The 12,029-nt window shown below is 38.1% G+C and overlaps 1 protein-coding gene and 1 long non-coding RNA gene across 2 annotated transcripts in view; both read left to right on the top strand.

Annotated features, from left to right (window-relative positions):
- Window positions 1–12,029, top strand: part of LOC133559324 (regulating synaptic membrane exocytosis protein 1-like) — a 280,539-nt gene that overhangs the window by 114,947 nt on the left and 153,563 nt on the right. The window contains exon 4 of the mRNA XM_061910986.1: window positions 2,039–2,071. Coding sequence (XP_061766970.1) covers window positions 2,039–2,071 — 33 coding nt within the window. The remainder of the gene's footprint in view (window positions 1–2,038; window positions 2,072–12,029) is intronic.
- LOC133559326 (uncharacterized) lies at window positions 4,511–6,640 on the top strand. The gene is made up of 2 exons (XR_009808148.1): window positions 4,511–4,651; window positions 6,144–6,640. It is a non-coding gene; the product is annotated as an uncharacterized LOC133559326 (long non-coding RNA).

Raw genomic sequence — 12,029 nt, forward strand, 5'->3', positions numbered from 1 at the left:
CGTTTTATACCAAATTGAAGAGGGAAGTTTGCCAAACATGTAAGAATACAGTACAAACTGTATTCTTACATATAAAGCCATATACCGATAAAGCCATATTTTCGAGGGTAATCGTAAATACACACACACATAGACACGTGTACACAAATACACATAATACGACAATTTTTTCGCCACACAGCAGAGCGTTGATTTTGGCGTAACAACAATAATTTTTACAAAAATACCTCTTCAATTTGCATTGATCAAAGAAAGCTATAACAATCTGAACAACACATAACTTCAACTACTTTCACTTTAACCCCACCCATGTCAGACCGTAACGACATTGTTATATGAAATATAATTGACAAAACATTGAATATCAAGAGTATGTGAAAGTTCAACTCCTACCTTGTCTCTTACCTTGACAATCTTTTTAAAGTTTTGTCATCAATCAGAAACATAATGCATATCAAATGTGCCAAACTTGGGTAAGTGTGGGGAACGTCTTTTGCATATCACCCATCATGCGTTGTAATGAATGTATATACTGTATGTGTCATTTTTAAATTATATATACTTGTTTTATAATGTCCACAAAGTTCCCTGTCAGGATGGGTGTACTGTGCGACTGTGTGTTTGTAGCGGGTATTTGGGACACTTTAATATATGTTAATGTGTTTTTGGCACTAATAGGACAGGAACAAATAGGGGACTGGGTATAAGACTAATAAGGACAGAAAACACGGGCTAGTAAGTAACAGAAGATCTAAATTCGGCTGCACGAGCTGGTAGTCAGTAATAATTATGCAGGAACAGAAAATTAAGTTGCATGCAGGTACCATGCATTGTGAAGAATGAAGAACAAAATATTTACAACAGAAAAAAGGGAAAACAATTGAAGAACCCAAAATATTTACAAATGCAGTTAGAGAGTGGTTGATAAATGCACTTCAAAAGTCACTTGTTGGATTGGAATTGAAAAACAAAACTTGCGTGTCACACAACAGAAAATATAAACAATCCCAGAACTGATGCAACGACCCATGGGTGTTTGGTGAGAGGTTGTATTAAATGTCCAAGGGTTATTGTTAGGAGAAAGAGTGAGTGGGATTATGCACCAGAGTTCATGGAGTGTGTGGGGGGACAAGCGGTGGCAGCCTTCTTACCAGGCAAGTAGTCTCTGCTAGTTGTTAGGTGAATACAGTAGCCCCAAGCTCTAGGTTCAAGCTTGCCATCCATTGTTTCCAAGTAGAAACACCTGTTCTGCACTACAAGAACAGAACCAATAAGTTATCTAAGTTAGGCTTCTTTAACTTCAGCTTTTATACTCAAATTCTATGTGTACAGATTCTTAAATCTTCATAACAAACGCATAAATTAAAAATAAACATCAACTCCTTAAAAAAACAGTCAAAAGTGCTAGTGTGCTACATAGCCTGCACATTAACATTCAATAAATAATCCAACAGTACTGTGTAATCTGTTTACCTGTGTGCACTCAAAAACTGCATGTCAAAGTAAATTCATAAAGTATAAGTCAAAATAACAGACTTTACCATAAGCAGGATATGAATATGACCCCATTGTATCAAATTGATGCTAATGCTAACTCTGATGTTTGGCGCCGCTAGCTTAGCATATAGCATTGTCATTCATTTCATTCATTATTCACCAGTTGCTCTATTCAACGAGTCACAATGGCAGCCAGGGACTCTCTGCAGCCCAGTAGGAAGCACCAAAAGTTTACAATAAGTACAACAATGTAAATAAAACACAAAAGCGAATATTTTTTAAAGTTTTAAGGAGAGACAAACCTGTCCAAAGCTGTCAGCTGGCTTCCCCACACCTCTGAATGAGGCAGACACCGCAAACACTCCTGCTCTAGACCCCAGGATGCAAAGACGCTAAGACAAAAAAAAATGTGTGTAGGAGGGAAGTGCACATAGGGCAAACATCTGGGTAAAGCACAAAGCAGGTAATCTGGCCTTGTCCAGAGGACAGAAGGATCCTGATTTTCCACAAGGGACAGGTGTGTCCTGATTGCCAATCAGAGACAAGTGAGGGATCCAGCACTCAGAACAGAGTGGTGGCAAATGGAGGGGAAACAGCAAGTGGATTGAAAATAAGAGCGCTCGACAGAAAATAATACAAAATACATCAAACTAATTATAACTGACATATGTGATCATGAAACAAGATCACAAATGAACAAGAACCACCCTGTGACTGTGAAAAATATGTCATTGTCTTTCAAATTTACTTGATTAACAGCATGGATTAATTATGAGAAAACATTGAAATAAATTATTGATAATACTACCGTATTTTGCGGACTATAAAGTGCAACAGTGTATTAGCCGCATCCACAAAATTTTAAAAGAAAAACAATATTTACCCTGTGTTAGCCGCACCACAGAGCCGCAGATTTACATGTTGTGTTATTTACACAGAAAGATTTTGCAAATTTTTATTTACTTACCCTAATTGTTTCTAAACGGTGCTTGTAACACGGCAGTAAAACGGCTGATCGAACACTGCAGAAGTCATCCTTAATGGATATGTATATATTGTTGCCTAGTGGTTAGATATCGGTAGGTTGTGAGTTCAAATCCCGGATGAGTCATACCAAAGACTATAAAAATGGGACCCATTACCTCCCTGCTTGGCACCCAGCATCAAAGGTTGGAATTGGGGGTTAAATCACCAAAAATTATTCCCATGCGCAGCCACCGCTGCTGCTCAGGGCCCCCCTCACCTCCCAGGGTGTGATCAAGGTTGATGGGTCAAATGGAGTGCTACACCTAGTGTGTGTGACAATTATTGTTACTTAATTTTTTATTTATATATATATATATATATATATATATATATATATATATATATATTTATATATATTTATATATATATATATATTTATGTACATATAAATATATATACACATATATATACATATATGTACATATATATATATTTATGTACATATATATATATGCATATATATAAATATATGTATATATATATATATATATATATATATATATGGGCTTCACAGTGGCAGAGGAGTTAGTGCGTCTGCCTCACAATACGAAAGTCCTGAGTAGTCCTGGGTTCAATCCCGGGCTCGGGATCTTTCTGTGTGGAGTTTGCATGTCCTCCCCGTGAATGCGTGGGTTCCCTCCGGGTACTCCGGCTTCCTCCCACCTCCAAAGACATCCACCTGAGGATAGGTTGATTGGCAACACTAAATTGGCCCTAGTGTGTGAATGTGAGTGTGAATTTTGTCTGTCTATCTGTGTTGGCCCTGGGATGAGGTGGCAACTTGTCCAGGGTGTACCGTGCCTTCCTTTGCAGCTGAGATAGGCACCAGCGCCCCCCGCGACCCCCAAAGGGAATAGGCGGCAAGAAATGGATGGATATATATATATATATATATATATATATATATATATATATATATATATATATATATATATATACAGATATATATATATATATATATATATATATATATATATATATATATATATATATATATATATATATATATAAATCTTGTAAATACATCCAATCACTACACTAACTTCAGAACTGTCCAAAGGAAGGAAATGTATATATTAACTTGTAGTTAAAAATTTAAGAAAAAAACAAGTTTTTTTTTCTTGTTATTTATTCTATATTGTGCTCAACTGTGAGAGTGCGTGTGTGCGGTGATCCAGTTTTATGAGGGGCCGTTAGGGACATTATTCAGAATTACCTCTTACATACACTACTGAATTGCTCTCACATAAACAATTGAAATGTTTTTCTTTTACACACACCACTGAAACACTCTTATACACACTACTGAAACACTCTTATACACACTACTGAAATGCTCTCACATAAACAACTGAAATGTTTTTCTCTCACACACAATACTGAAATACTCTTACACACACGACTGAAATGCTCTCACATAAACAACTGAAATGCTTTTACATACACTACTGAAATGCTCTCACATACACTACTGAAATGCTCTCACATAAACAATTAAAATGCTCTTACATAAACAACTAAAATGCTCTCACATAAACAAGTAAAATGCTCTCACATAAACAAGTAAAATGCTCTCAAATAAACAAGTAAAATGCTCTCACATAAACAAGTAAAAGGCTCTCACATGAACAAGTAAAATGCTCTCACATAAACAAGTAAAATGCTCTCACATAAACAACTAAAATGCTCTCACATAAACAAGTACAATGCTCTCAAATAAACAACTAAAATGCTCTCACATAAACAACTAAAATACTCTCACATAAACAACTAAAATGTTTTACTGTCACGCACACACACACCACTTGCGTGTGAGAGACAACAATTTTAGTAGTATGTGTGCAAGGATTTCAGTTATATGTATAAGAGCATCTTACTCGTGCGTGTGAAAGCATCTTACCCGTGTATGTGAGAAGATTTCACTAGTGTATGAGCGACACTGCATTCCGGTTCCGGTCACCTATAATGCCCGCCCCTTTTCAGATTTTTTTTTTTTTTTTAAGCCGAGTTGTTTGTGAAAAAAATGTCTGCCGAACTACCAACAAGTATTTTCACAGCTGAGGCGCCACCCGCAGCATTGTCGAGCGCCTCTTCCACCACATGGACATCGGGTCAAGAGGAGGAAAAGGTAATTAGACATTATTTATTTCTAAATGATTGTCACCGATTCTGTTCATAACTTTTATGGACAGAATTTCTAGGCGCAGTCAAGGCGTTGAGGGGTTCCGGTTTGGTGGCCACGGGATTAGGTCTCTGCTTTTTGCAGATGATGTAGTCCTGATGGCTTCATCTGGCCGGGATCTTCAGCTCTCACTGGATCGGTTCGCAGCCGAGTGTGAAGCGACCGGAATGAGAATCAGCACCTCCAAGTCCGAGTCCATGGTTCTCGCCCGGAAAAGGGTGGGGTGCCATCTCCGGGTTGGGGAGGAGACCCTGCCCCAAGTGGAGGAGTTCAAGTACCTAGGAGTCTTGTTCACGAGTGGGGGAAGAGTGGATCGTGAGATCGACAGGCGGATCGGTGCGGCGTCTTCAGTAATGCGGACGTTGTATCGATCCGTTGTGGTGAAGAAGGAGCTGAGCCGGAAGGCAAAGCTCTCAATTTACCGGTCGATCTACGTTCCCATCCTCACCTATGGTCATGAGCTTTGGGTCATGACCGAAAGGATAAGATCACGGGTACAAGCGGCCGAAATGAGTTTCCTCCGCCGGGTGGCGGGGCTCTCCCTTAGAGATAGGGTGAGAAGCTCTGCCATCCGGGAGGAGCTCAACGTAAAGCCGCTGCTCCTCCACATCGAGAGGAGCCAGATGAGGTGGTTCGGGCATCTGGTCAGGATGCCACCCGAACGCCTCCCTAGGGATGTGTTTAGGGCACGTCCAGCTGGTAGGAGGCCACGGGGAAGACCCAGGACACGTTGGAAAGACTATGTCTCCCGGCTGGCCTGGGAACGCCTCGGGATCCCCCGGGAAGAGCTAGACGAAGTGGCTGGAGATAGGGAAGTCTGGGCTTCCCTGCTTAGGCTGCTGCCCCCGCGACCCGACCTCGGATAAGCGGAGGATGATAGATGGATGGATGGATGATTGTTGAATCCACGGAATGTAAGGCAACATAGCATTGTAGCCATTAAGCAGTTAGCCTTGTGTGCCTCCACTACAAACAAGTTAGCAACTAATGTTTCTGCGGCTCCTAAGAGTCTCACATCTATTGCAAACTTGCAGTTTGTCTCGGAGGAAACAAAAAAAGTACACTTTCAAATCAGCTAATAATGTTTGCAGAGTTGTTGCTATGGTAACATGTCGAAATGTGAGTCACGTCGTGGTATATCAGTAGCTGATCGAATAGTAATAATAATAGATTACATTTATTTAGCGCTTTTCTTTGGACTAGATAAGGGTTCCTAAATTACGGCCCGCGGGCCGGTCACGGCCCGCCAACGTCCAACATCTGGCCCGCTGAAATGATTATTTTTTGTATTATTATTTTAAATCTGTCTTTTCTAATCCATTTTTAGATGTCCCCTAGCCGATCGAGCAAATTATATTGTCTAAAAATGCATTTTCCCATATGACTTGTATTTTCTTAGCTGTTTTCATGTGATCTGATTGTTACATTCTTATGTCAGTCACCACGCATGACCATTTCATCAAGAACGGAATACACAACCTCTGGATTCATGGAAGTTGGCTTCCAAACAATTTCTCTGCATCTCAACGGAAGGAGGCAGACACCACTTCAGATGTGGCATTCTGGTGTCATTAATAATGCAGGAATCCATCCAGCTATAAGCAGCATTTTGATGCTGACAATTACTTTGGCATTGATGATGAAGGTCCACTACCTGAACTCCAGACAAATAACAACATTGTAATTCCAGTCATAGATGTAAACATTAGTGAGACGATAATGAACATTTTTCAACAAGTGAACCCACTTGAAAATGATGGCAATTGTGGAATAGACATTTCACTTAAATTCTGCACTTTATTCAGTGAACAACATGGGAATTATATGGTTTGTTAAAATGTTTTCTTCACTTGTGCAGTGTATTCTGCTTATTAAGGTTCTGTTTAAACATTTTGTAAAAAATAAATAAAAAAGAACCTGCTACACAGACCTGTATGAAGTTGCCCACTTTATTATTGCAAATATCAAAATAACACTGCAATATGTTTGTGCTGTAAATACTTGTCTACCATTGAGGTTTTTAAGTTATTTTAAAACACATATTCTGACTAGTGATGTCATCCAGCCACCCACACACACTGTCAAAATCTCCCTAAACTTGTCCCAAACGTTTGTGCTACACAATTTTTGTCTTATGATTATAGGTTGATTGGTAACACTAAATTGGCCCTAGTGTGTGAATGTTGTCTGTCTATCTGTGTTGGCCCTGCGATGAGGTGGCGACTTGTCCAGGGTGTACCCTGCCTTCCGCCCGATTGTAGCTGAGATAGGCGCCAGCGCCCCCCGCGACCCCGAAAGGGAATAAGCGGTAGAAAATGGATGGAGGGATGGATTATTATGTTAGGGGCTAGGTATAAATATTAACACATTAACTTAAACTATAACTTTAGACGAACGATGTCTACTGTCTGACTACAAGAAACATTGAAAAGTATATGAATAATAAGTCACAAGGAAACTTTTTTGAGCAAAAAAAAAGATGTTAAATTTATTTATGTAAAATTTATTGAATATTCCTAACAATATATTTGTGTGCAGAGAAGTTCCATGAATCCAGAGGTTGTGTATTCCGTCCTTGTTGAAATGGTCATGCGTGATGACTCTGAAATAAGAATGTAACAATCAGATCACATGAAAACAGCTAAGAAAATATAAGTCATATGGGAAAATGCATTTTTGGACAACATGATTTGCTCGATCGGCTAGGTGACATCAAAAAATGGATTAGAAAAGTCTGATTTAAAATAATTATATAAAAAAATTATAATTTCAGCTGGCCGGATGTTGGACGTTGGCGGGCCGTAATCAGCCCGCGGGGCCGTAGTTTGGGGACCACTTATCTAGTCCAAAGAAAAGCGCTAAATAAATGTAATCTATTATTATTACTATTCGATCAGCTACTGATATACCACGACGTGACTCACATTTCGACATGTTACCATAGCAACAACTCTGCAAACATTATTAGCTGATTTGAAAGTGTAGTTTTTTTGTTTCCTCCGAGACAAACTGCAAGTTTGCAATAGATGTGAGACTCTTAGGAGCCGCAGAAACATTAGTTGCTAACTTGTTTGTAGTGGAGGCACACAAGGCTAACTGCTTAATGGCTACAATGCTATGTTGCCTTACATTCCGTGGATTCAACAATCATTTAGAAATAAATAATGTCTAATTACCTTTTCCTCCTCTTGTCCCAATGTCCATGTGGTGGAAGAGGCGCTCGATAATGCTGCGGGTGGCGCCTCAGCTGTGAAGATACTTGTTGGTAGTTCGGCAGACATTTTTTTCACAAACAACTCGGCTTTAAAAAAAAAAAAAAATCTGAAAAGGGGCGGGCATTATAGATGACCGGAACCGGAATGCAGTGTCGCTCATACACTCTAGTGAAATCCTCTCACATACACAGGTAAGATGCTTTCACACACACTAGTAAGATGCTCTTATACATATAACTGAAATCCTTGCACACATACTACTAAAATTGTTGTCTCTCACACGCAAGTGGTGTGTGTGTGCGTGACAGTTAAACATTTTAGTTGTTTATGTGAGAGCATTTTAGTTGTTTATGTGTGAGCATTTTAGTTGTTTATGTGAGAGCATTTTAGTTGTTTATGTGAGAGCATTTTACTTGTTTATATGAGAGCATTTTACTTGTTTATGTGAGAGCATTTTACTTGTTTATGTGAGAGCATTTTACTTGTTTATGTGAGAGCATTTTAGTTGTTTATATAAGAGCATTTCAGTAGTGTATGTGAGAGCATTTCAGTAGCATATGTAAGAGCATTTCAGTAGTGTGTATAAGAGTGTTTCAGTGGTGTGTGTGAGAGAAAAACATTTCAGTTGTTTATGTGAGAGCATTTCAGTAGTGTATGTGAGAGCATTTCAGTACTGTATGTAAGAGCATTTCAGTAGTGTGTATAAGAGTGCTTCAGTATTGTGTGTGAGAGAAAAACATTTCAGTTGTTTATGTGAGAGCATTTCAGTCGTGTGCATAAGAGTGTTTCAGTAGTGTGTATAAGACTGTTTCAGTGGTGTGTGTGAGAGAAAAACATTTCAGTTGTTTATGTGAAAGCATTTCAGTAGTGTATGTAAGAGGTAATTCTGAATAATGTCCCTAACAGCCCCTCATACAGTTTAAACAGATGCTTTCACACGGGAACCACGATTATAATGATTTAGGATTGCATCCATCCATCCTTCCATCATCTTCCGCTTATCTGAGGTTGGATTGCAAATAGATGTAATACCAAATCGAAGAAGGAAGTTTGTCAAAGATCATAAACATGTAAAAAGAAATGTAAAAGTCAGATTTTTGGTAAAACGCACACAATGAACACTGGTGGTGGTCAAGCTCGCTCCGTTCTCAATGTGTGTTGTTTTCGGATGTACGAACCGTTCAAATTGCGGAAAGGATAAACGTTTCTTCAGACTTCTTCAAGAGGTTATCAAAAAGGGTGGATAAGTGCAAGATTGGTTGAAACGATGATCAGATAAGCAGCACACACTGCAGTCCAAGGGAGCAGAGTCAAACGATGCACAAGTTTGCAGTGATTTGTTTGATATACTTTTAATGTTTAGTATTTCTCATTTAAGAATTATCTTGATATTATTTGTATTTCTTAAACACATGTTTGATATGAGAGCAGCACGGTAGATTATAATATATTATCACAAATGATCAAAGACACCTCAGTGTATTACAACAAGCTTTAGTTCACAGACTGCACAACCACACATTGACATCCCCCATCACTACAATATAAAGTATAAATGATAAAACATTGAATATTAAGATCATGTGAACCACTCCTTACTTCGTTAAAGTTTTATAATCAATCAGTAAAATCAGGCAGCTAACATGCATCAAACATTTCAAAGTGTTAAGAGAGTGGTCTTTTTAATGGATTTAAATGGATGTAATTTTGAGACATTTTTTATTTAGTCCACACAATTCAGTGTTTTTTGTACCACATATATTAACTCTCTCTATCGTTTTTTTGTTGTTGTAATAATCAGGCCATAGGTGGAAAAAGGCTGTCTGTATGGTACCTGTATGTTGATTCCATGCTCCTACTCAACTGTGTAGTATACATATGCAACAATACTGAGATGTTTTTTTAAAACAAAAGCGCAGATTGTTTAAATATGATCTTTGAGAAGTTGCGCGGGACACATATCACACACGTGTACAATACGTACTCACATATATTGCGTCAAAGGTCAAAGGTTCGCCAGCTAATTTTGGACACGGGTACACCCTTGACTGGTAACCTGCAGTCAATCAGAGGGCAATAGTTTAAATTTCTTTCCAGGAAATGCATCCAACTTCAAAAATCAACTAGATGTCAACTGGATTAGTGTTTGTTACACACAGGCACCAAACGCTTCATATACACATGAACGATGACGCGCATTCTGTATGTGGTAACAGACCTCATCGCCTACACATACGCACGGATGGACACAAGCACAGATGCAGCAGCAGGCCAAAAAAACCCACACACTGGGGTTTTGTGTCCTAGTTTTCATGTATAGAGAGGAGATATTCCCTCTCTAGCTTCCCTCCTTCACTTACAAACTGATCTCCGGGGATCTTACTACGATCATGTGATGTGACACACTGCTGCTGCGCTATTTGAAGTATTGCGTGTGTGTGTGTGTGTGTAGTTCACAAACTGCATAATATGCATAATGTTTTCTTATGTGTGTATATTTGTCTACTGTACTGCGTGTGTGTAGTCGCATTGCACATTTCTACTGTATGTCCATTGTTCTACTACAGTTCTTTCTTTCCTGTGTGAGGTTCACAAACAATGTAATGCAATATTGGGGAATAGTGTGTGATGAACGGATTCTCTTATAGTATCGCAGCTCTTAATGTGTGACAAAAGTGTCATGATTTCATGTACAGTATGGTTCTGAAACAGATTCACCCAATTAAAATTACATAATATAATCTGTATCCAAGACTCTCCAGACTTCTGTAACAGCGCATCTTGACGTCACGTAGTAAATTAAGGGTATATATGTAAATCCAGCATACATCAGATGTCACTTATGTACTGTGTATACACACAGTACATATGTAAAATGTACTAAAAATGTGTTTTGTGCTTTCAGCAATATGAGCTTGTCCAAGCAAGTCCCTGTAAATGTGTGAGAGAGCATTAAAATCCTAACATCTAAACAATTTATTGAAGTTACTTCAACTTGAATATTTAAAACTTGTATAACTAACAAAAGCAGTACATATGTTTACGTAAAATGCATTTGCAGACATTGAAAAACGTATTCGGGTGTTACCATTTAGTGGTCAATTGTACGGAATATGTACTGTACTGTGCAATCTACTAATAAAAGTTTCAATCAATCAATCAAAAAAGACTGCCCCGCAATTGACTGGCATCCTGTTGAGCTGGGAGAGTCTTTCCCTCACCTGTGAACTGAATGTGGATAAACAGTAAAGAGCATGAATGAATGATGAATAGATATTTACACACGGTATTAAGTTAATGAAACTACCAAAAGTATTATGTCAGTATTACTCAGAATTATAATGTTTCCAACTTAATAGTATGATCTAGATCAGGGGTCAGGAACCTTCTTGGCTGAGAGAGCCATGAAAACCAAATATTTTAAAATGTACTGTATTTCAGTGAGAGCCATGTAATATTTTTTTAACACTGAATACAACTTAACGCGTGCATTTTTAAGTAAGACCAGCATGTTTAGGGTACAATAATTATCTTATTCTGAAGTTACTCAATAATAAATACAATACTTCTTACCATTCATGCGACTACTTGAACAGGTGTGGTAGAAAACGGATGGATGGATTAAAATGCATGAGAATGTTTCATATTTTTAACGTTATATTTAACACAGTGATTAACAGCGGAATTATTAATTACATGCCATGTTCACCAATGTCAGCTAAGATTTATCCGAGAGCCAGATGCAGTCATCCAAAGAGCCACATCTTCCCTACTCCTGATCTAGATCATCCGTCCATCTAGTGCTGCGCAACATGAACAAAACTAAATATTTATATATATATATATATATATATATATATACATTATTAATTTTATATCCCAATAATGATACATCACAATAAACAATTTTTTTTAAATAAAATTATGTTGTATGTGTCAGGACTCGGAATAAGGAGTGGAGCCAGATTCAGAGAGGAAGTTCCAAAATAAAGCTTTTATTTTGAAATTACTTTTTTACTTCCAGAGCAAAAAGTATTTCGCAAGAATTAACAATTGTTACGCGGAAAATAATTCCGGAAAAAGGTCAATCAAAATCACTCCAAAAAACA

This window comes from Nerophis ophidion, linkage group LG09, assembly GCF_033978795.1.
Source record: "Nerophis ophidion isolate RoL-2023_Sa linkage group LG09, RoL_Noph_v1.0, whole genome shotgun sequence".
In the NCBI taxonomy this organism is placed as follows: domain Eukaryota; kingdom Metazoa; phylum Chordata; class Actinopteri; order Syngnathiformes; family Syngnathidae; genus Nerophis; species Nerophis ophidion.